Raw genomic sequence first — 24,518 nt, 5'->3', positions numbered from 1 at the left:
TCAGTGAATGTATTTACGTGGAAAAACGTGGTACCAACGCAGGTTTTTATCAGGATCAACGCGGCTTTACAGTATTTTATTTTCTGCGTGAGCCTAAAGTCCAACGCTAGTGGGCGAGGGGCTGGGACATGGTGACCCTGAAACAATTGAAGAATTTAGCTCTTTTCTACCCAACTAAACAAACAATTTCAAACATAATGAAGTTAATAAAACGATTTCAAACTTACAGTCACTGTATATTTCCTCTGCAAATTCTATGGCCGACATGAATAAATGTTCCGCTTCCGACCATTCATCTGTAAGATATTAAAGAAAAGGAGATCTTTATAATATACTACGACTATGTTATAATAATACCCTCTATCAAAATAATAACTCGAATGTTTTTGGCACTTTCAAATTTTGGTTATTTTTTTAAGGATCGCCTTTGTAATGATTAATTTTTTTCCATAATTAATGCATAATTAAACTGCAGTGTTCAACTTACGAAGGAAATATTTGCTAAGCGGCTGTAGTTCGTAAGGTTGAGATATGCGGAAGTAGACTTCACTCCTGTCCAAGGGGGTACAAATCTGTATACAAAAAATATAATATTGACTACCAAAATAAATCATTCTCGTATAAAAGTCAACCTATATCGACGAAGTCAACTCAAGTAACATACCTTAAACATAAGATTTAGGCACCCTCTCTGCAGGGCGCTTCAGAACACTTCGATTCACACTGAGGTGATATCAGTGGTTTTTTTTTTTTTTAATTTTTTGTTTTTATTCAGATACAAGTTAGCCCTTGACTGCAATCTCACCTGTTGGTATGTGATGATGCAGTCTAAGATGGAAGGGGGCTAATCTGGAAGGTGTATGGCAGTTAATCCCATACTCTTTTGGTTTCTACACGACATCGTACTGGAACGCTAAATTCCTTGGCGGCACGGCTTTGCCGATAGGGTGGCCACGACTGAATCCACCAGACTAGACCAGACCAGAAATTTAGAAATTATAAAATTCCAATTCCTGCCTTGAATCGAACCCAGGACCTCCCACTAATAAGACCCAGCGCTTAGAATATAGCGTAAATAGAATATAGTGACATTGTTAGTACATTTTGATGGACAGCTCGTGAAGTTCCAGCGAAAGGAACAAGAAAGAGGGTAGTTCGCTACTGTCAATGAGAGCTCAAACTTCATCTCTCGCAGCACTGCAGTCCTGTCGTGGCCACGACCCAGGCAACTACGTCCAAAATTTCGACAAATAAAATCACCAAATTAATTGTGGTGTGTACCCGTCATCTATATCTATACTAATAAATAAAATTGAAATGTCTGTCTGTTTGAACGGGCTAATCTTCGGAATGGCTGAACCTATTTTGACGCTACTTTCACAGACAAGTATAAGATTAACTAAGGCTACTTTTTTAACCGACTTTAAGAAATAGGGGAGTTGTGTTTTTTTACACTGATATCTCCGAGATTTCTGAACCGATTTGCGTAATATTTATTTTAATCGATAGAGGAACTTTGCGACATTGTTCCATAATTTTTTTTATTCCTACTCCAATCCTGATGCTGCAGGGGATCTGATCAATCTACACGGGGAAGCTGCGGGCATCATCTAATCTACATTATATTCATTGTTCAACTGTACCTATGTTGCTAGATTGTTGTACATACTGGAGTAGGTACCTGCGCAACTCTTTTCCGTCTATTACACGTACTGCGCAATTGCGTAGATGTGCCTTGCAACTGCGCAGCTTCACCGAAACGCCTAGAATCAATGCTATTTTTATTTACGTACCTCATTGATTTCTCCATGTACACAGCGCTCATGTATAGGACCATTCTGCTCTGTTCTGGTATTGGCAGCTTGGCCAAAGTCTTGACTTGTTGTTGCAGATTGGTCAGGAGGGTCAGTTGCACTCAAGTCAACATTCGGTTTATTAGCGAACTCTTCGTTAATATTTTGCTCTGTCGCCATAACGACTGGTATAAATCTAAAATGAAAAATCTTCTATCGAATACTCATATATTTATAGGCACATAAAATTAAGAAGACAAACAAATACATAATATATAAGTATACAACCCCAGAACTTGTTATTGTTATAGTCTGATTATAGTTTTTAGTAAAAATAAATAAAAATTCGCCGTATTTCGCAATTCAAGCATTTCAAAAATATACATAGCATAATCAAAATCGCCAAATATTGTTTTAACTCTGTTATAATATATGTATCTACCAATCGAAGAGTATGTAATCACTATACCAATGTTTATTAAGTATATTTCCCATCACTGCATAATGTAATATAGGTATTCACAAAAATAAATACTTACAGCTTCCCAATTCGATAGATACGACTCTTGAGATCAGCTAAATTTACTTAAAAACCACCGATGACGAAGATTGCAATAATTTTTGAATATATTATGCACTTGATCACTAATTAATAACACTCATAGGTTTGAAAAAATAAGCAAAACACATAAACGTCAGCTTTGAATCAAAGCAGAGCAGTCAATGTCTAGATTTAGCCCGGGCGAAACAAGACCTAGCTAATATGCGCATGCCTGAAATCCTGGGAGGGAAGCAGGTGGCGACAAGAGGATGAGACAGGTTCAATTGATTTGCGCCGAGAAAACATATGTAGGCATCCCATACTTCACTATTTATGTATTGGCACTATTTTCCAATGCAAACTTCTAAAAAATATAGTTCATTTGTAAATATTCCATGAATAACGTTTAAGTCAAGATTATACAAGTATCATCATGATCAACCCATTGTCTGCCACGCTGGCCCAATGCGGATTAGCGGACTTTACACACATTTGAAAACATGAAGAACTCTCAGGCATGCAGGTTTCCTCACGATGTTTTCCTTCACCGTTAAAGCAAGTGATATTTAATTACTTAGAACGCACATAACTGAAAAGTTAGTGGTACGTGCCCGGGATCGAACCCCCGACCTCCGATTAGGAAGCGGACGTTCTAACCACTAGGCTATCACGGCTATTACATACATACAAGTATACATATTATAAGAGCAAATACCTACTTTAAATCACTGTCTTCTATTAGAACTTACTTACCACAAATCTACGTCTTTGTTTTTCTCTCGTCCTAGGATGCCACCAGTTTGGTGCGCGTACCAGCCTTCTTTTTGGAAAAGAGGACCTACCTACACTGTCTCCTTTGATGTAAAATCCGCAAACATAAAGCAGTTTCCACGTCCATCTTCGACAAATGCGGAAAATGGAACTGAATCTTTCAACCTGCGACAAGCGCTACTCAAAATTCGCGACACTACTCATGTGAAAAATGAAGATAATGTCGTGCATTATATCTTGGAATAGTACTAATAGGATAAATTGAAACAACCCATCACATTGAACAACTTTATTACACTTAAACAATAAACGTTCTGTTTAAACACTATAAAATTTTAAATCAGAAATAAGCACGAAACAATACTTAACGTATCTAGGTATAATACTAATATGCCGTAATAATTAAAAAAATCTTAAAAAATAAGTCAACTCATATAATACATTTATGTGGTCCAACTTAACGAAAGTAAACAATAAAATTATGTAAGTATAATACAAAAAAATCATTTTTTTAATGGCAACTTATAGTAATAATAAATTACAAGGAAAACAACTGGCGCACTGGTTTCTTTATTCGTTGAAGAGTTAGCGTTTGATTGCGATCTCACATGGTGGTAAGGGATGATGCAATATTAGATGGAAGCAAACTAATGTGGAAGGGGTATGGCAGTTTTATTAAACCAATACGCTCCAAATCGTAGCAGTTCTACAGGAACGCTGAATCGCTTGGCCTCACGGCTTTGTCGGCAGTGGTAACTAGCCACAGCCGAAGCTTTCCACTAAGTCAGACCAGAGACAAAATACTATAAGTCCAAACTAATCCGGGAAATTAAGCCGGGAATCGAGCTTGAAACCTCCGATTTATTGTACAAGTGTTGACTACTGCGCCAAAGAGGTCCTCCTTACCATACAGTACTCTTAAAATAATTACAAAATAATGTAAGTAATTAAAAGTTACAACATACAAAAAATCTGTCAATCTAAACTAAATTATTATTATTATTGTTCTATGGTTAAAGAATTCAATAACATGGACTTGGGAACTTGAAATTTGAGCTTTTCGTAACTTTTATTTATATTTACTACAAATCACAAAATTCTATTTCAACACAGAAAATTCCTATTTCACACAAAATTCTGAATAGTAAAACTAGGCAACCCTTTAAAAATTGACGAGCTACATTATTTAGGCGATTTTCGGTGTATTAGTCGGCATTTAAGTTCCCATAAAAACGTTTCTGGTGCAAGTTAAGGTCACCAGAAATTTATCTGCCAACTCTTGCACTTCGCATGCAAAGTTTTAGTAGCAAGTGCTTGCCACATAGATTGTACGTCAGTTAGCTTGTCGCATTCACTTTGCAAACACTTGCACGCACGTATGCATACATTTTGAAGACGCACTCGCACTCCAAAGTACGGTTCACCCTCCTTATTTTCTTGTTTTGGTGGTTTTTTGTAGTGCCAGACCAGAACAACGTACTTCGTCAGTGTCGAGTAGCTTGAGGAAGGCACATAGGAGATTGGTCGGTAAAAATGTTAAAAGAAGGACTAATATCGTATTGTTGTCATGAAAGTTGACACAGAGCAAATATGGCGATAGAGTTCTCAAAATGTACGCACATAAGCGGCAGTTGTTCGTTTTCTTATAAGTTCTAATCTTACATGAAACTTCCAATTCTCGTCGATATTTTTTTCTTGCATGACTGTTTGCACGATTTAAAGGTGGTTGTTATGTCTTGCAAGAACTCACAACGTGAGGGCAAGAATATTCGTCAGCAATGCAAATCCTATTTTGATCTATCTTGGGGTGCCTAAATTTTAGTGCTAGCTACTTCATTTCTAAGAGTATATTTTAATAAGTAGACATTCAATTATAAATAAAACAATACATACATAAAAGTTGTAACATTCTTCACATCGATGTTTTTGAATAATTTTTTACTGTACACAATGTTGCATTAAATATAGATGCAATCTCTCAAACATTTTCTCGGGACCAAAAAGCCTTAAAATCAGATTGCCTCCAAGCCAGTAATTTTGAATATTGTCGCAATTTTTTAAACACGTACGCAGTCGCACATTTTCAAGCACGGTAAGCATACACGGCATACTATATTATATTAAATGGATGTACGTTTACTAGAATAAAATAATACTTGCAGTTACGTCAATCTAATTTTAACTCAAGAATTTAAGTTTTCAAGGTATACTAACTACACCATATTTTATTTATAATTATTATTTAACCAACATTTTATAGGTAATAAATAATACTAAATATTATACTGCGTTTAGTTAAAAATATGTACCTACCACACATTTTCATAGTTCCAAATTGCATTAACTTGTGTAATGTAATTTTTGTTTACCTACTAATGACTAAATTATTCATAGTTTTGAGATTTCAGTTATATTACTTGCAATATTTGAGCAAAGTCCACTATGCAGGTTTAATTTATTTAAAATTAATTTCATCTTTTCAAACTCAAAAATTAAATTCATATAGGCTTCTAAATACATAGATAATATTGAATAACCATGTCATATATTATTATTTAAACTTTTACCACTAATATTTATAATTTCTTGCCGTATTTCAGCAAAAATAAAACACGAATTCGCTATTGAAAAAACGTCGTATTACGCAATACGCATACCTACATTTATCACAATTGCGAATATAATGAACCTACGTTATGATCAGAATTATTTAGTAGATTCTGCTGCAAGTTTGCTCTTACCCCAACAATATCTCAAAGGTTAATAAGTAGCAACGTGCATTGCCGAAAGAACCTTATTCTATGTTTAATTTTTATCCTAGTTTGTTGTTAATAAAATAATATAGATCATCTGTAAAAAGGTTACCCCTAGAGTACGGAATTTGTTAGTTAATTACCTAAGAAATCAGCAGAAACTAGTTAGTCACAGATACTATCAATTTTTGGACACTTTAGCCGATTCGTCCAGAGCTGATATTAACTAGATAATCTCAATTTTGAATAATTGACGTACCTTAGCGGTAATAAATATGTTTAGGTACTTACTTCAGAATCTGTTAACAGTTCAAAAGCCTATCGGCTAGCGAGCTACTGATTACTCTCGCAAAAATGGAAATCATCAAGTCAAAATTGACTTACATTGAATACAGTATACGGCACGAAACACTGCACATCGAATTGAAAGTATTAACGATTTTGTAGAGCGTTATTCTTTCGTTGAGACCGATGAAACGTCACATAGTAGAGATGGACCATGTCATAAATAGCACGTGAAAAGAGTTGATATCTTACTTAAAGTAGCCTGTAAATATGCACGAAACAAAATCTCACAATGATTTAAAATTTTACATTTAATCCCGCTTTAAACGAGATTGATCAGAGCTAAAGAGCTCGCCAGCAAGAACACTCGTATCGCTACGTAAGGGAAACATCGAGTTTTAAGAGGGCTCTCTCCGTCACTCGCTTCATACAATCGTAGTTCCAATTTCATTTGAATATTAAGCAACCAAAGTCCATGAAATTTTGCAGACATATTCTAGAAACTAATATCTATGTTTGTGGTTTTCCAGATTTCTGTTAAAATATTCAATTTCAAAGTTACGCGAACTTAAAAATTTACATACAAATTTTTGAGCCCCTGTAATTTTAAAACTACATATTTTTAGAAAAATCTAAAACATCACAAACACAGATATTAGTTTCTAGAATATGTGTGCAAAATTACATGGACTTTGGTTGCTTAATATTCAAATGAAATTGGAACTACGATTGTATGAAGCGAGTGACGGAGAGAGCCCTGTTAATGTAGCAAACAATCGTTAGCTAAGTTGAACCAAAGGCGGACTCTTTCTTTCTTCTGCTTTCGCACTTACAATCACAAGAGCAAAAATTCACTTTCCGTTAAAGCCAACCTGCAAAATATCAGCGCTAATAATCTAGATCATTGTTCCTAATTAATGTAGCAAACAATTGTAAGTGCGAAAGCTGAAAAATCACTTGTGCAATCGCTGTGAAGTAGTAATTTCATCAAATGAAAAAAATTAGAATAGGGATTCAGGCCTATTGATATCACATACATAGGTATGAGAGACAGACGACACACTACGAGGCCAAAATCATTTTCTAAAGTTCGATGAGCAATATTTCCTACCGAGTACTGTAAATAAATTGTATTCGTTATTATAATATGTACTTGTGTGTACAATGTATAGTATATTCATGTTCTTATTATTTAAATACAATTCTAAACGTTTAATACCACATTAAATACATGTAATACTAGGAAATACTACAAATGTGAATATAACACCGCTTTTGTAAATTGTGCGTGTTTTAAATGGGATGGTGTGTGATGGGAAAAATTATTCTCCCCAATTATTATTTATTTTAAGTTCCGTTAACCACTTGATATTTTCTACCAGGTCTAAAAGGCCACCATTCCTAAGACTAACCGAAATTTAGAAAACAAGTATTAAATCTGATTTCAGATTTTAACTAAACTGTTATCGGATTTAAGTCTGGTTTTCTATTAATTTAAATTTTAAAAATACACACAGAAGTCAGTTTATTGTATTAAGTAAATACACACTATAACCAAATAAATATACCAACTATTGTTTACCCTCTTAGATATATTTTAATATTGTGCGCTTTAATTTTTATATATCACCATACACTATATAAAAAATAGAGTTTTTCTTCATAATGCACTTATTTAATAATGTGCTTGTGCGTAATATTGTTAAGTAGAGGCACCGCGAACATCATCAGCTTAATTCACATTCTGATAATAATTTTATATATTGAATTAAAGTATTTTTTTAACTTTTTATTCTTTCGCAACAGTTTAATTTGCTATTTGCGATCTCAAGTTAGCGACCTGGCTCTGATCAATGTGCTTTGCATATGTGAGGTGTATTACGATTTAATTTTATAATTAGAATATTTACGAATAAGTAAAAATGAATACAAAAGTCACTGTAAAAAGTCGAATCAGATGCCAGGGACCCTACTTAATTTTAAGAAGTTAGAGAGTAAGTAGGTATTTGGTTACACAGTTTAAGCTGTGAGTCGATTGATTAACGATTACTATTAAATTATTTTCAAACTTCCCAAACTGCACTTTAAAATCGATCTAAGGCAAATCAATGCGTCTATGTTAATCAGATCTAGTATGTCTATTGATCGTAGAAGTACAACTACTGACATCAGACTCGTAAACAGTTAAAATTCAGGTAGGTACTAAAACGCCAGACACACTGACGGAGTGAAGTTTTTTTTAGGGATGCGAATCCATCTATTCACCTAGGGTGCAGAGTTTGCTTGGACCGGCGCGTTTTTTATGTATGGATAAATAAATAATAATAATTATAATATATGCCGTGTGGCACCAGCAGAGGAGAATGTTGCCACCCCTTCTCATCCCGTGGAATCGGGGAACTGATATTATCATCAAAGACCCCCGAAATTTGGCACGCTGACCATAGAAACAGCCTCCTCGGGGACCTGAGTGGACCCCGGGTGATGTCATGCGTGCGTACTAAAGGGCGACAGAAGGGGAAACCGGACGGACTGGCTACCGAGCGGCAATGTACCGCGAGTTCCTGCTGCTCGAGCCGAATCTCTGACTGTCACGGAACAAAACCTGGCAGATCGAGCTCGGTATATTCAGCGTTCTAACATCTTCAACGCTGCCGATCTTGAACGATTGCGACGTGAGGCTGTTCCAGAAGTGTCAGCACCAACCACAGTGCAAATCGTCTCCCAGGCGGCGCCTGTCCGCGAGGAGACATCTACCACCTTACAAGATTTGCCTGTGGACGACGACACTGAGGAAACAATCCCCCTGGATATAGAGCGGATGAGAAGGATTCTAGAAGAGGGGATTTCTGAAATCCGAAACGCTCCTCTAGAGAATCGTCCGCGGCTCTCCTGACTTAAGCTCTGTGTAGCGATGCGGGATGTCATTGAGGCCATCAACAAAATGCTGCCACAACATCTGGAGAGCAGCACTGGCCTGGGTGATACGGCTTCTATTCTCTTTGGTGCGGCGCTAGCCGTGCACCGATTCATCGGCGCCAAGACTCCGGGACCGGGGCGTGCTGCTGCTACAAGACGCAGCGCGGAACCGGCCTGGAAGAAGAGAATAGAACGTCGTATCACCCTTGCCAGAGTATTCATTGGCAGACTGCAAAGCTTCAGGTCGGGCAACACACTAGGCCCAGGATTGTGCGCTCTGTTAGAGTTACGTTTAACGGGTGTGGGGTTTAGGTTGGACTAGCCCGATATTGCACAAAAGCTAACATAGCCCATGAATGGACTAGATATAAATCTTGTAAACGAAATGAAAATTTTAGGACTTACTATACATTCTAAATTGACCTTTAAAAATCATATTTCTAATGTATCAAAAAAGGCGCTAAATATCTATAAACAATTAGCTAGAGCAGCAAAAGTGAGTTGGGGCCTCAACCCTGAGGTAACGAGGACGATATACGTTGCAGTCAAAGAGCCTATAGTCTTATACGCTGCAAGTGTGTGGGCAAAAGCAGCAAACAAAGCGAGTATTATAAAGCAACTGAATACAATACAGAGAGGATTCGCACAAAAATCTGTAGATCTTATAGAACGGTGTCACTACATTCCGCAACTCTACTAGCAGGTCTAGTTCTTCTGGATCTCAGAGTAAGGGAGCAGGCCATATTTTACGAAAGTAAAAGAGGCAGGACCTTTATATTTCTTCTAGATGATCGAGAAATAGGGTGGAAAGTCAGATTCTTGGAAGCAGAACATCCCGCAAAAAGAATAAATATTGATTACACCTGTCTCGATAACCTAGAACCCAAAACGATGGAAGACCATCAGATCGAAGGTTTGCTATTGTTCACTGATGCCAGCAAAATAGATGGGAAGGTAGGTGCTGCGATATCGGTATGGAAAGACGGTAGAAAGGTGCAATCAATGAAGCTCAAACTGGAAGCATACTGTACAGTTTTTCAAGCTGAGCTGTATGCCCTGGAAAGAGCTGTGGGGTTGGTAGTGAAAAGACGGGGAAAAGAAGTATGTTTGTTAAGTGATTCCAGATCCTCATTAGACCTGTTGCGAAATCAAAACTCTGCCCACCCACTAATTCATACTATAAGAAGGAATCTGGCCATACTGCAGAATCTCGATAAATAATACGGCTTCTATTCTCTTTGGTGCGGCGCTAGCCGTGCACCGATTCATCGGTGCCAAGACCCCGGGACCGGGGCGTGCTGCTGCTACAAGACGCAGCGCGGAACCGGCCTAGAAGAACTAGAAGAAGAGAATAGAACATCGTATCACCCTTGCCAGAGTCCTCATTGGCAGCCTGCAAAGCTTCAGGTCGGGCAACACACTAGGGCCTAGGCCAAGGATTGTACGCTCTGTTAGAGTTGCGTTTAACGGGTGTGGGGTCAGGTTGGAGCAGCCCGATATTGCACAAAAGCTAACAGAGCGCATCGATGACCTGAAGCAGAAAATCGCTGCATGGCGGAACCGCATCCGACGATACTCGGCAAGAGTCGAGCGATTTCAGCAAAATCGCCTCTTCTCGAGTGATCAGAAAAGGTTCTACAAAAGATTGGAGTGCCCAGCAGTCTAGGTGTAGCTACCCCATCTTGGTGAAGCAATGGACGTTCAGCCAGTACATAGGTTTTGCAGATTGGTTTATACTTCCGTGAATCGCGTTCGTAAACTTTTGTGACCACTTTCAAAATCTTTCCCAAACGGGCAACACACTAGGTCAAGAATACTAAGGAGCTCCTTCTCATCGACTCCGTTGCGGGCCAACTGGTCAAACGCAACCGTCGGAATTTCTCCGCCGCCTGGATCGACTACAAAAAGGCATTCGACTCGGTGCCCTATTCATGGCTCTTGAGGGTCTTTGAGCTGTACAAAGTTGACGGTACAGTTCGAGACGTCCTTGAGGCATGCATGGGGCAATGGAGCACGATCCTGTGTCTCCGATTGTAATTGTGTAAAATTGAACGATATTCCCCTAGAAATACAACCCTCCCTTACTATACTAGGATTGACAATTGACCCTATCCTAAACTTCAGGAAACATCTCGACAAAATATATAGCAAAACAACTAATATTTATAAAGCCGTTGCCAGATCAGCCAAGGCAACATGGGGCCTGAATCCAGAAATAGTACGTACTATCTATGTTACTGTTATAGAACCAACAGTTTTGTATACAGCGAGCGCCTGGGCACCAATCGTTCACAAACAATACGCCAGATCACAACTCCTCAAATTAACCCGTCTTTTCGCCATAAAAATTTGCAAGGCGCACAGAACAATTTCTGCGAATGCAAGTTTTTGCTTGAGTGGAATATTACCTTTAAACATGCGAGTGGAAGAATCAGCTATGCTTTATGAAATCAAAAGGGGCATAATGCCACAAACATTTCCGGATTGTGGCATTGAAAATAAAGTGAGCCCATTTCTTTTGCCACATCCAGCTGACAGATTTCCTATACCATATGACATAATAAATACAACAGAAGAACTTGATACCATTTCGAATGAGGGTCCAAAAATCTTTACAGACGGAAGCAAAATTGAAGGAAAAGTTGGGGCGGCAGTATCTTGGTGGGAAAACGGATGTGAGGTTAAATATACCACCCAAAATCGCAAATATATTAAGTGATTCGAGGTCAGCCTTACAATGCATCGAAGATCCAGATAATCTGCATCCCATAGATTTTGAAATACGGAAAACTTTAGAGGACCTGAAAGAAGCCGGCGGGCTGGTCAATATGTTCTGGGTTAAGGCACATGCAGGTATACCAGGTAATGAACGGGCCGATGAAATAGCTAAAAAGGAGTCCACTGAAATCATCCCAATCGTCATATTTGCGAACGGGTTGATCCTAGTCAGTCCCGCTCACCATCTGAGGCGACTGGGGTTCCGTGGCAGTTCACTCGCAGCCAGGATGCAAAAAGCGGTCTTGCTAGACTCGGCTAGGATAGTCCGCCGGTTTTTCAACCTGTCGCCCTGACCCCCGGCCGTTTGGTCTCCCCTGCCGGAGTGTAATCCTCCGCCCGGTACAAATATGTATTTGTGTAACATATATATAGGTTTGTTTATTTTTATGTGTGTAAGTATATTATATATCCTTTGGCTTTTATAGGAAAGCCATATATATTTTATACAAAATAGATTAGATATATATATATATATAGATTTGTAACCGGGCGTGAGCGTAAGTTGTATAATTATAATATTATTATATTCTTATTCGCGGTGAATAAACTAAATGGTTATTTAAAGAGAATTTCGATTCGACACGCGTCACTATGTTGCAGTTAAATAATAAACAAACGAATCAGAAAATTATAATCAATTGTTACATGGATGACGTCTGCTGACTGTTTTCCATTACTCTTCATGCATTATGCGGATTTCATAAAGAGCACAAGATTAAAAATCATTACTGCTTTTGTTTTAACACATTAGACCACTTAGTCGAAATATTTTTTTACAAAGCTTCCACAGTTTGTTACAAAAAAATGTTTTAAAACCTATAAAAATTTGATATTTTTTAATAAGTTTTCCGTCGATAAAATTGAGTCTTAGTTTCAAGATTTTGTGTGAACTTTGACTTAAAATTGACAATATTTTAATTATTGTGTTGTTACATCTTCACAATAATTTGGACTTCCGTTCGCCTTCTGTCACGTCACTACAGACAATGAAGTATTGCTTAAAAAGCATTGATAATGTTAACTTTTAAAACATAAGAACAAAATATAAAAGAATATGTACACGTGGTAATAACGCGTTTTATAGAACATAATTTAATATCTCTTTGATACTCCTTAAGTCACATTACCGAACAATACATAACAGACGCATTTGTCTGATTATAATTTAAAGCTCCATAATATCTCAGTTAATTTCAATACACATTGTTCCTTAAATGTCTTTATAATGGTATACATAGCTTTGTAACTAATTTCTATCAAAATTTCATCCTTGTCAAATAACATTCCTTTGCACAATTATAGCATGCATATAAATTGTTTAATAGACAATATATAGGATAATATAGATTTAAATATTAGATATGCTAGTATTTTAAAGCGTCATTATATATTTTCGATATAAATAAATGTGTATTTTGTTATTCGAATCGAATGATTCAAAAAAATTGTGTATATAATTAAGGTCCTCATTAAGAAGGGTTTTCATACCCACTAATAGGATTTCATGACGAGGCCACTGCTTTTTGTCTTTAGTCCTCAATAACACAATAACTTGTTGCTCTACCAGCACTTATTGTTGTTGTTGCTTGAACTTTTTGACCTAGTTCCTCCTTCGTTTTTCTTCTATCGTACCTCCAATATCATAAATTAAGTACTACCCATTTTACAATCTACGTTTATTATTAAACCTATATACTTCACCGCAACTAAGCCAGACCACCCTATTAAAGAATATTAGTTGTGATATACATATTTACAAAAGTAGATTAGTAGTTATTCTAAGTCGAAATAACGTTTACTGCAAAGCCTCACATGAATTTATAAATAAGTATACATATATGTATATATTCAAGAATTTAATTAAATTTTACTGAACGATTAAATAATTTATTTATTTGTATATTGTATTACCGAAAATGTAACATTTATTTATGTATAGTCAATAATTTATCATTACATTTCTAGGAACTGTATGCAATTCCTAAACGGTACTATGAAATGTATAAAAATTTATATTATACTGTAGAATTACTGAATGGATGAAACATAAATAAACTGGGAATCATGGTGGTGACGATAATGATAAAAGATCAAGCTTCCAAATAGGTTACGCCAGAAGCTTTTTCCAATCATTTAATAACCCAACGCTGCTTGTTCAATTAACCTGGCACTTTATTATATCCACTATAATACTTTAAAGGTATAAATAATTATTTACTCATAAATATATAATTCGATTACACGAAATTTCCGTAGGCCGTGAATGCACTGTTAAGTCTTAGCGCCTAAATTGTGTTGTTTGTACATAGTGAATAGGCGCGAAACCAGTATATACTAATTTTCTAATTTAAAAATGACAAGAAAAACATTTAAATGTGTTTTGTTGTATGAGAGAGCGTAAATGTCTTTAATGAATAAACAAATCATTAGGGTTAAAAACCGATTTGTACACTCGCGCATAGGCAGGGTTTAATCATTGTTGGTTACTTCTAGAAGCTTCTGCATCCTGCCGGGTGATGTTGAAAGCTTCGGTCTTTAGGAAATCGACGGTTTTGTAGGCGGAATCGGCATCGGACGAGAGAGACTTGCCGTGTACAATGCTGGGTCTCCGTAAATCTTGAGACTGTTGGCAAAAATAAACACTATAGAAACCAGTTCCTCCTTAGCATACACACTGCATGCATCCGATCCGAATCTTCTTATCTTCTTCTTTGCTGATGCCCGGACATCCTCAGCCTGGATTTAGTTTTTTTAATCCAGTGGGAACTCTTTAATTTTCTGGGATAATAATTAATTAGCGTATGTTGTTACCGGTATGCAAATTATCTCTGTAACAAATTTCATCAAAATGGGTTGGCCGTGATGGGCCGTGAAAAGCTATCAGACAGACAGACAGACACGCTTTCAGACAGATTTAGTGTACACACTGCAGTTAATATAATAATACAGAATGATGATGTTGAGATGATATAAACCGACAATTTTATAAACACGCAATACGAGTGGGTAGTATTAAACTCACGTTGGATGTGGATGGCTTGGACGACGGCTGAAGGTCCAAGTCTAAGTATTGTAGTCGATCTGATTTAGTCTCTTCTCTCTTTGCGACCTGTTAATAGAAATTCATAATAAAATACAATTTAAGTGCCCACAAAAATCATTCACAAAGATATGCTGCTTTGTGATTCAATCAATCATCAATTTTCAAATTCAATCATCAATCAAAAAGCTTTGTGGCCGAATACAAATATTAAGCAACTATTTTCTAGCCATTTGCTGAATCTAACAGATAAAATTGTTTTTATAATGACTGAAAAATTTACTGAAAATTAAGTGTAGTGAATAAAGCTAGTAGATAACTATAAAACTTTTAAAAACAGTGTATTTAACCCACAATATCAATTACCCTTGTAACATTAGGGTTGAAAAATTTGTTTGGAGCTTGATCTTTGATGACAAAGTCTATACTTGGTATCCACAATATCAAATCGTAATCGACAGCCAGATCTAAGGATCGATCTAATACTTGTAGAGTGCTAAAGCACTCGCTACATTTGTTATCTTGCTGCATCAGAATTGAGGATGTGAAGCCAAAGTTCTGTGTTGTATTGTCAGAACGACATTCGCCAAAGATCCAACAATTGGTTTACAATTAGATTTACAAATCACATTTAATCAAATCAGCCCGGCTAGCATTGGCAGTAGATAAAAATTATATCCCCCGATTATATCCACTGATGTCATAAAAATCAGTGGATATAATCGGGGATATAATTTTTATCTACTGCCCATGCTTGCCGGGCAGATTGAACAAATGCATATCATTGATAATATGATATATCTTAACGCACAACAGACGGAAACGTTTAAGTGCGGAAACCAGCCCAGAGAGAAGAAGATGATATATCTTTGGAAACTATTTTGGTTTAAGTTTCACTTATCTGGGTTACTTTTATTTTTGTTATACTGTTAAACTGTTATACTGTTTAATTAAAATAAATAAACCACTTATTACCGGTCCATAGAAGTTGCTAACAGTGCCGATGGTATGACTGGAATGGCGTGGCTTAAGTGCGCGATCAACTGCAGGCGGTAGTGATATCAAATTGCAGTACTGTATGGACTGCAAGAAATATAACATAACATTATTGATGTTAATCCTTAAAAATATATCCATACTAATATTATAAATTCGAAAGTGTGTCCGTCTGTCTGTCTGCTTGCTGTTCACAGTCTATCTGTTATCTGTTCAACCATTTTTGACGTTTGATAGAGATAGCTTGCATTCCAGGGAAGGGTATAAGTAGCTGTTTGTCCTGGAAAATCAGAGTCCCTACGGAATTCTTAAAAGACTTAAATTTACGTGGACTAAGTCGCTAACATCATATATTTGGCGTAGAGATTGCTTGCACCCTAGAGATAGGCATAGCTTATATTTTAGCCCGGAAATTCAGAGTTCTCCCGGGATTTTTAAAACAATTAAATACACGTGGACGAGTACAAAATGTTATCGCAGCATAAAATAGACTACTGCATAGTGCTTATGGCTGCTAAATGCCTTTGTAGCATACCGCTTCGTTCATGAATATAACGTCACCTGAGCTTTTAAATTTTACTGCGACAAAATCTGCATTAAACTGCTGAGTTAAGGTTTAAATAAGACATTGTAAAATAATTCCATGGTTGGATAACTTGCCAATAAAAATCAAACTTTATTTCTAGCAAAAATAGAGTCCTTTTTGTTTGTAATTTTGATTGGGTTCTTTATCGTACAACTAATAAGTGTATTGGAGGTATATGTCTTCATTACACAGCTTCGTTATTAAGTGACCCAGACATTTTTTAAACTGCCGTCATCGACATGCTTGTTTGGTAAACAACATCGTTTTTTTATCAGTTTTCACTTACATGTCCAGCAAAAGCCTCATCTTCATCGTCGGTCCGTGGAACGCTATGCCCCATACCAGAGCGGGAGGGAGAAGGTGGTGTGTGCGACGACCGGCGGAGTGTACGCAACCTCTGCGGCTGATGGATATACATAATTCATAAACATGTTAGTCGGACACCAAGGTTTCCCTACCATGGTACAAGAAATAACACTTTTTATCATGGCCGCTATTTTGAAATTTATATTATTTGTTATTGTAGCAGCATATACACATTCTGTGAATGAACGAACGAACGAACGAAGAACTCTCTACCAACTACGGATCACGAGATACAGCCCGCTGACAGACAGACTGTCGAACGGACGCTCGGACGGACAGCAATCCAGTAGTAGGTACATATTGTTTTCCTAACCGAATTTTAGCCACGGCGGCTAATCTCAATAGAGATGCAGGAGATTTTACTGACACAATTTGTCGCAGTTAACAGATTAACAGAAAACTCCAGTAATATAATAATAATATTTTTGGTCTGACCCAGGATTCCAATGAATAGCAAGCCGAAAGAACATTTTTTTTAAATTACAATAAAACTTAAAGCTATCTAATTACTATACACATTATGCCCGCGTCGAATGGTGCCAAGAATACTGGCTGTATTTCCACGCTGGACAGCCAGGCTGATCCGTTGCGCAAATAATGAGCCAGCCTTTAGTTACTTGTACGGATTACAAATATGGAAAAATTATGAGGAAAATATTTTATGGTAGGTACTTACATTATTCTCAGGAAAATCGATGGGTTCCATAACTTTATTCGCCTGTAACAGTTCCTTCTGTGAAAAATCTTTGCTCATAGCAAATGTTTTGGGCGGCCGCGGTGGCACTGGAGGTCCTGTTAAAGGTACAGTCACTATTGTTAAAGTGATACTTAATAACTGAAGATTTTATTCATTTCAATATTTTATCCTAAATCTACTAAACTATAAAAATAGATAATTACCATCTGCGCTCAAGGCATTATTTCTTTGTGGAGCCAAAGCCAGTTTAGTAAATGTTTTTGCCACTGTCCAGTCTCCTAGAACAACGATACGGTGATTTGACTAATAATAAAAACCTAAATAATATAATGAAAGTGGCGTGTTATAACAGAAGACATGTCCATTGTGTAGACCAATATGACGTTGGTATAAAGGGCCACACCACCACATCCAAAGATGTTTAAATAATAAGGGATTTCTGTATAAGCTGCGCCTTAGGGCCGACGCACATCTGACGAGGCCACTGTAAGGGTGCCTTGTCATTCACAGCACACAACACATCTCTGCTCTACTCAGTTTCAGTTGACAGACACCTGAGCCATAGAGTGCGCATTTTTCTCTGCTGTGCAAATCAATCAGCATTGTAGCTCCTGCGCCTCTTATATTTATTACTATGCAGATACAAATTAGCCCTCGACTGCAATCTTACCTGGTGGTAAGTGATGATGCAGTCTAAAATGGAAGCGGGCTAACCTGAAAGGGATATGGCAGTTTTATTAAACCCATACTCCTTTGGTTTCTACACAGCATCATATAGGAATGCTTAAACGCTTGGCGGCACGGCTTTGTAACTAGCCACGGCTGAAGCCCTCCCCCAGACAAAATCTTACGGCTCGTGCGATTGCCATTAGACAATGATCTACTTACCGATGTTAGATTGACTAGCATTAAGTGACCTGCACTCGTCTTCACTAAAGTTTGAGTCGTTTTCCGAAAGCTCGACGTTGTTAATCCTAATCTGCGGTTGACTCAAATAAATGCGCCTTTTATTATCTGTTTTTTCGAATGGTGCTTTGGCGGTTATGGTTATGACAATATTTTTGGAATCAAAAGTGAATGCGTTCTGTACATCCTGAAATACAAAATTATTTAAAGACAATAAAAATCAAGCAGTAAAAGGACGCCAGCCTCCTATATGAGACGATCGAGGTTCGATCGCAAACATGCATCTCTAATCGGAGCTTGTGCATTTAAAGCAATTAAATATCACTTGCTTATAGGTCATGGAGTAAACCCATCTGCTTGAGAGTTGTCCACAATATTCTCAAAGATGTGTGAAGTCTGCCAATCCACACTTCACCAGCGTGGTTGTCTATGGCCTTAACCATTCTCATTTTGAGAGGAGACTCGTACTAAATAGTGAGTTGGTAATGAGTTTTTGATACTGCTGATATTATTTAAAGAAATAGATACCTGTGCACGAACTCCCGTTATGCATTCTGATATTGGTATATAGGGGCCGGTGCTTTCTGCACCTTGATATTGTTCATTTGCCATGGTAGAGGAATTCGACACTAACGGCTGATGCTGATCGCTACGGCCCGAAACTGTGTTATACTGCATATTATTCACAGACCGATTATTCGCTGCTTTTCTTTGCTTGTTTTCATTTACAACTCTCAATGCAATATTCTCTTGGTTTCCTACAGTCACTGAGTGGTTTTGATAAATTCCTAAAAGAAAATGTGAGGAGTTGACTGAAAGAATTTTTGTTATCCTAATAAACATGGGCTATTTGAGCAATTGATCATCAAACTGTCCGAACAGTTGTTGTCAACTGCTTAAGCAGTCTCAATGTATGATCTGAAAGGAAGATTGTAGATCGCTATGCAATTGCAGCTTGAACTGAGTAATCATGACTGCTTCAAGCCCATATGTATACCATACTCAAAGCATGTTAAGATGCCACTGTTAAGAGCCATACACCTTATATTATTCGCATTATTAATACTCAAAGTTGTGTTGCTGCTATTTTTGTATCTTTTGCGGGTTGTAACAACTTTCTATGCCATGAAAAATAAAATAAAAAGATTTAGGTGTCATGAGTGCAGCTTTTAGCTAATGAGGTCTCCTGCGTTCGTTGATTCCACTTTTGAACCGATTATGAAGACAGACTACAGAACAAGAAAAAAATATGACAACTTATATGGGTATACTTCCAAAATCTGTGGCTTTAACAGAAAAATTCGCGATTACTACTACTTTCGCAATAAATATTTTAATTTGAAATTTTATAACGATACATGAAACATTATTTAGCAGGCATGCCATAAGATACTTTAAATTACTAAAATAATTAATGCAAGGCTCTTTGAAATATAAACAAACCATACTCTGAAGAATTTATGTAACTCTATAGTATTAACAGGATTAGATTACACATCCACCACACCACTGCAAGATCTAAGGCGGCAAGCTCATGTTTCTTACAGCTCCATACCTTAACTTTGAATTTACCTATGTTTCATGTACTGCACTTTGAAATGGACAAATGCAGCCAACTAATTTCAATTTAGTGATAAACTCTGTATTTTATAATACAACACCTTATCCATACTAATAATATAAATGCGAAAGTCTGTCTGTCTGTCTGCTACTTTTTCACGGCCCAACAGTTTAACCGATTCTGACAAAATTTGGTACAGGGTTAGCTTGTATCTCGGGGACGGACATAGGCTACTTTTTATCCCGGAAAATCAAAGAGTTTTCACAGGATTTCATAAATTTGTATGAAATTTGGTACCGAAGTAGCTGGCGTCCCTTAATTGACATAGGCAACTTTTTGCTCCGGAAAATCAAATAGTTCCCACGGGATTTTTAAAAACCTAAATATACGCAGACGAAGTCGCGGGCATCCTCTAGTAGTTAATAATAGTTAATATAGCTCATAGTAATATAACGCTTATAGGCTAAAATACAACAATCGCCTTTATATAAATTAAAAAGTATAAACTGACTGACATATCAATGCACAGCTCAAACTATGGGGTCCGAAAACTTGAAATTTATGATACACCTTATCAGTTCTCTTTACAATGTAGGCCCTACTAAGAAACCATTAGGGAAGCCAAAGAGATTCAGCAAGTAATTATTATTATGATAGTGTAAACACTTCCTGCAGAAGATTGATAACTCAAAACATCTTTGAATATTTTCTAAGAATAAATATTTAGAAGTAGCTCTGATATCTGCACACTACTGTGCTGTACTTTTGAATTGCTGGCATGGCAAATTGCTTCTTGGTACAGTTAACTAAAATAACATTGTAATTTTGTTGCATGGAATAAATAGAATTAAAAGTACAATTTGAATGTTTTGCTTTGCATATGTACACTACATGACAAGTGATGATATAGTCGATTGATAGCAGTAAAAAAAATATATAACAACTCCAACTCAAGTGTTTTATTTATATGTTAGCATTTAAACTATTGCTTCAGATTCAGATCTTAAAACCAGGTTTTGATCAGGGTAAAAACCTGGGATGGGTCTGAAACTAATCGGGTATACTCCGATGAAAACTGTCAATCCTTATCACTTACACTTACTTAACACTTTTATGTTTTGTTTATGTTTCTAAACATAGTAACACTGCAAAGATATGCTTATTAAGTTGAAAGCATCATAAAAATCATGATTCAGATAAGAAATTTTCAGATATAAGTATAAATTCATTTTTCAGGCCATCCATTTTTCCAATGCAGGCATCTATCACAATGGTGAAGTAACACACACAGCCAAAGATAATTAATTCGCAAAACACAGATTTTCATTATCTTACATACTCCATCACCAGCTTAGTTAAAAAATTATTTAAACATATAATTCAAGAAAAAAAACTTACCTGAGGGATTAGCCGATGTATCTTCAGTTGCTCGCAAACCACAAACTCTGCAAATAGCATCTACCCACCGCTCCATATCTGCCTCACAGTCGGCTTCGAGGTGGTAAGTCCTGGTCTGAGTCTGGATTGTGAATACAGAGCCCCTCAGCTTAGGATCTAATGAGCCGTGGCTGTGGCTGCCCCGTTCCATATGCAATCCAGCATCCACCTACAGCAAACATTGCACTATGTTAATTCACTACAAACTGGAATCTTTAAGAGAATAACAATATTAGGTATGAAAAAAACACAAGAGCAAAATGAAAAATAAACTTATATCTACACTACCACACTCGACCGTTATGAGGAAAATATGATAATGCAAACTGAGATGTAATGTGCATAACTGAAAGTTGGAAGTGTGTTATGTCTTTCAGTGTCACCGCAAGACTGTACAAGTTAAGGCAGCTTAAGTTACACAACCTCCCACAAGCACAGCAAAAGTACAAGCTAAACGTCAACCAGAAACCAAACTTCGGACAGACGTTAGCGGCGACTATTGCACGTCTCCACTGTTGAAGTCGGCGACGTGAAATGTTTATGTAAATGATATGGGGTTGATAAGTACCTGTTCACAGAAATCTAAGTTGATCGTACCCTTGAGCCGTCTGCAATTGCGGTCGGCATAGTAATCTAAGAAATATTGCCCGGGAAGCTCGCCCGATTGTCGCAAGGCAAACCATCTTCTTCGCCATTTCTGTTACAAAAAGTTTTGAAATATAACTCCCTAACTTATCCAAAACATAAGTAACACAACAAAAAATTCCAACATAAGTTGTCGCAACTAACCAAGGAATACCTACTCAATCTGTCAACAAATTAGAATAAGAATGAATTGATGTAGGATTAGCTTACCGTTCTCCAAATTCGTTTCGAAGGGGGCGATTTTGTAAGCCATCCCTCAAACACTATGTTTTTAGACATTGTTCTTTAGCAGATGCCTTTATTGTATGATAAGATACTGATATGACTCAGAGAGAGAATTATTAAACCTACGAAGTAGGTACCTACCTAGCGTAGATAATACCAGTGTTTTCACTTACAATTTTTATTTTACCCTAGTTTCTATTGGAATTCACCTTAATAGAAAAATTAAATCACCCTGATTTAGGCTGTTGCAGCCTAGTATACTGCAACCACAATAACTAACTTCAAAAAGAAAAATTGTATTTAATTTTCAACACACATCAATTATTTCTTTAAAAAACTTGACTCAACATAACCTCACTTCACGTTGTTTATCACAATCTCACATACAAAATACATTTGGACAAACAGACAAATTGGCCACGGTGTTAAGAAAAAAAATCATTTGTTACGTTCTAATAAGGGCTCAAATGAATAAAAAAATTTTAAAATCTGGGATTATACCCCAAATTACCCTAAATCCCTGCCTACTAAAAACGCCTTATGCCATACCCAATATTTATGTCTTTTCTCCCTGAGATAAGGCGATATCCCTAAAAGTGGAAACAATATAAAGCATAGATAATAACTATACCTCAGATTAACTACACAATTCAAAGAGTTTATAATCACTCTGGAGTCTGGTACAAAGAGAAGTACTAAAAGTCAACCAGTCAGCAGTGCTGCCAATCGTGCCAATGCAATCCCTTCACTCCCTGCCCGCGAAATTCAAATTTAATTTGGTTTTTCGCAATTTGTAAACTAATACGACTCATCCTCACAGGTTTATATAAAAATCTTTACTTGAAAGGGTCCGTTTAGGATATTAACTATAGTATCGACTAATTTGTGAGTAGCTCACGTCAAACTCATTAATTTTGACTAATTTTTTAAACTGAACCATTGAACACTTTCTAGTAAAGATTTTTATGTAATCTTGTGAAGATGATACTGCCATTGTCGGAATGGTCGGAATTAGAATGCCATAAGCCTGTCGTATTAATTTACAAGTTGCGAAAAACCAAATTAAATTTTAATTTCGCGGGTAGACCTGTCTCTTAAGTATTGGTTCAACGAATAAAGCTTATTCTATTCTAAGTTTAGACCGCTAATAGTTCTATTCGCGGGTAGACCCCGCTCCGCCATATGTGCGCCGGCCCTTAGATGAATTAAAACAGTGATCTTATTAAATTGCTGTTTATTAAAACCTCAACTAAGTAGGTAAAACTCAAAACTTAGTTCCTAATTAGGTAGGTACTTACCTAGTTTAGGTACCTACTTAGTATAATAATTTACTATGGTAGTAACTAATACCTATACGATATAATTTATTAAGTTTAGTTACATTTTTGATTTTCTTCCTTATTTGTTAGGTTTGTGTATGGTATGCCCAATACCTTATCAGAAGAACCCGTATAGAACACAACGTACAAGAAAAATAAAGCAAACGAGACAGTAGGGAGGACAACAGTGATTACAAACATTTTTACGGGAGTAGTGTACATTTGATAATGTCTTATTTGGATGTTTCCCTCGGTGGTAGTGCTATAATAATCGGTAATGAATTTCTCCCAATTATCTAGTTTTAGTTCTAAGTCATAACTAAAAGCGTGGGTTTCGGTGGAGAAGGGAGCATTTAGGCGGAGCATGGCCAGGTCGATCGCCGGGAACCGCGGATGCATGTAAACCGCTGTTATGAACCGGATGCACTTTTCTTCATCACATTGCGGGTTCGATGGCGTTATGGTTGAATTGTTCCTAGTGCAGTTAGAGATCCCCTTCTGCACATATGTATCGCTTGCATATTTGAGACAGGAGGCCCGCACGAGCAGCCAAGACTGCCGCCATAAAACACCCGGGCATGAGCGAGGGTTCTTGTACGAAATATCCGACACACAGGCCATTGCTTTACCCCCCTGTTCTTGCGCTTCGTACAGGCTTTCAAACACGTCCATGTCTGCGCTACAGCAGCCGCTTAGCATTAAGCACACTAAAAATATTTTTATAAGCATCATTCACTTATAATGATAATGAGCTCTGTGAGATGATGAGAAAACAAATTCTTCACAGCGGCGACGACTTGTCAAGATTGAAAGATAATCAATTATTATCTTGGATGAATGGTAATATATCTACCTCTATAATCTCTACGGAATTATATAATGTGACTTGGATGACTTATC

At 36.9% G+C, this 24,518-nt stretch overlaps 3 protein-coding genes across 6 annotated transcripts; all 3 read right to left on the bottom strand.

Moving 5' to 3' along the window:
- Positions 1 to 2,568, bottom strand: LOC123880133. The gene is made up of 5 exons (XM_045928077.1): positions 2,333 to 2,568; positions 1,794 to 1,989; positions 488 to 572; positions 228 to 296; positions 1 to 137 (listed from the first exon to the last, which is right to left on the bottom strand). The coding sequence occupies exons 2-5, from the start codon at positions 1,971 to 1,973 to the stop codon at positions 94 to 96; spliced, it is 378 nt and encodes a 125-aa protein (XP_045784033.1). The 5' UTR covers positions 1,974 to 1,989; positions 2,333 to 2,568; the 3' UTR covers positions 1 to 93.
- A 9,694-nt stretch (positions 2,569 to 12,262) lies between these two features.
- LOC123880118 (GRB2-associated-binding protein 1) lies at positions 12,263 to 22,426 on the bottom strand. 4 transcript variants are annotated; one of them, XM_045928052.1, is made up of 11 exons: positions 22,285 to 22,422; positions 22,027 to 22,126; positions 21,391 to 21,598; positions 18,960 to 19,219; positions 18,414 to 18,618; positions 17,729 to 17,803; positions 17,505 to 17,620; positions 16,749 to 16,865; positions 15,856 to 15,963; positions 14,863 to 14,949; positions 12,263 to 14,463 (listed from the first exon to the last, which is right to left on the bottom strand). In XM_045928052.1, the coding sequence occupies exons 2-11, from the start codon at positions 22,054 to 22,056 to the stop codon at positions 14,314 to 14,316; spliced, it is 1,356 nt and encodes a 451-aa protein (XP_045784008.1). In that variant the 5' UTR covers positions 22,057 to 22,126; positions 22,285 to 22,422; the 3' UTR covers positions 12,263 to 14,313. The 4 variants fall into 4 exon arrangements, with proteins under 4 accessions (XP_045784008.1, XP_045784009.1, XP_045784007.1 ...); XM_045928050.1 differs by having other exon boundaries at positions 12,266 to 14,463; positions 21,998 to 22,126; positions 22,285 to 22,426; XM_045928053.1 differs by lacking the exons at positions 22,027 to 22,126; positions 22,285 to 22,422 and adding an exon at positions 21,718 to 21,783.
- A 1,090-nt stretch (positions 22,427 to 23,516) lies between these two features.
- Positions 23,517 to 24,462, bottom strand: LOC123880127. Its single transcript, XM_045928068.1, has one exon. The coding sequence runs from the start codon at positions 24,348 to 24,350 to the stop codon at positions 23,673 to 23,675; it is 678 nt and encodes a 225-aa protein (XP_045784024.1). The 5' UTR covers positions 24,351 to 24,462; the 3' UTR covers positions 23,517 to 23,672.
- Positions 24,463 to 24,518: the final 56 nt, after the last annotated feature.

Source organism: Maniola jurtina, chromosome Z (genome assembly GCF_905333055.1).
Source record: "Maniola jurtina chromosome Z, ilManJurt1.1, whole genome shotgun sequence".
In the NCBI taxonomy this organism is placed as follows: domain Eukaryota; kingdom Metazoa; phylum Arthropoda; class Insecta; order Lepidoptera; family Nymphalidae; genus Maniola; species Maniola jurtina.
The sequence above is the reverse complement of the archived record's forward strand: the minus strand, read 5'-3'. Positions and strand labels throughout refer to the sequence as shown.

Coding starts and splice junctions, on each gene's coding strand:
- LOC123880133 (XM_045928077.1), bottom strand. CDS start 1,973: ATGGCGACAGAGCAAAATATTAACGAAGAGTTCGCTAATAAACCGAAT. Junction 573..1,793: donor TACATGGAGAAATCAATGAG/GTACGTAAATAA, acceptor TTTTGTATACAG/ATTTGTACCCCCTTGGACAG. Junction 297..487: donor GCTTAGCAAATATTTCCTTC/GTAAGTTGAACA, acceptor AATATCTTACAG/ATGAATGGTCGGAAGCGGAA.
- LOC123880118 (XM_045928050.1), bottom strand. CDS start 22,353: ATGTCTAAAAACATAGTGTTTGAGGGATGGCTTACAAAATCGCCCCCT. Junction 18,619..18,959: donor TAACGGGAGTTCGTGCACAG/GTATCTATTTCT, acceptor TTTGTATTTCAG/GATGTACAGAACGCATTCAC. Junction 14,464..14,862: donor CCAAGCCATCCACATCCAAC/GTGAGTTTAATA, acceptor TTTTGCCAACAG/TCTCAAGATTTACGGAGACC.
- LOC123880127 (XM_045928068.1), bottom strand. CDS start 24,350: ATGATGCTTATAAAAATATTTTTAGTGTGCTTAATGCTAAGCGGCTGC.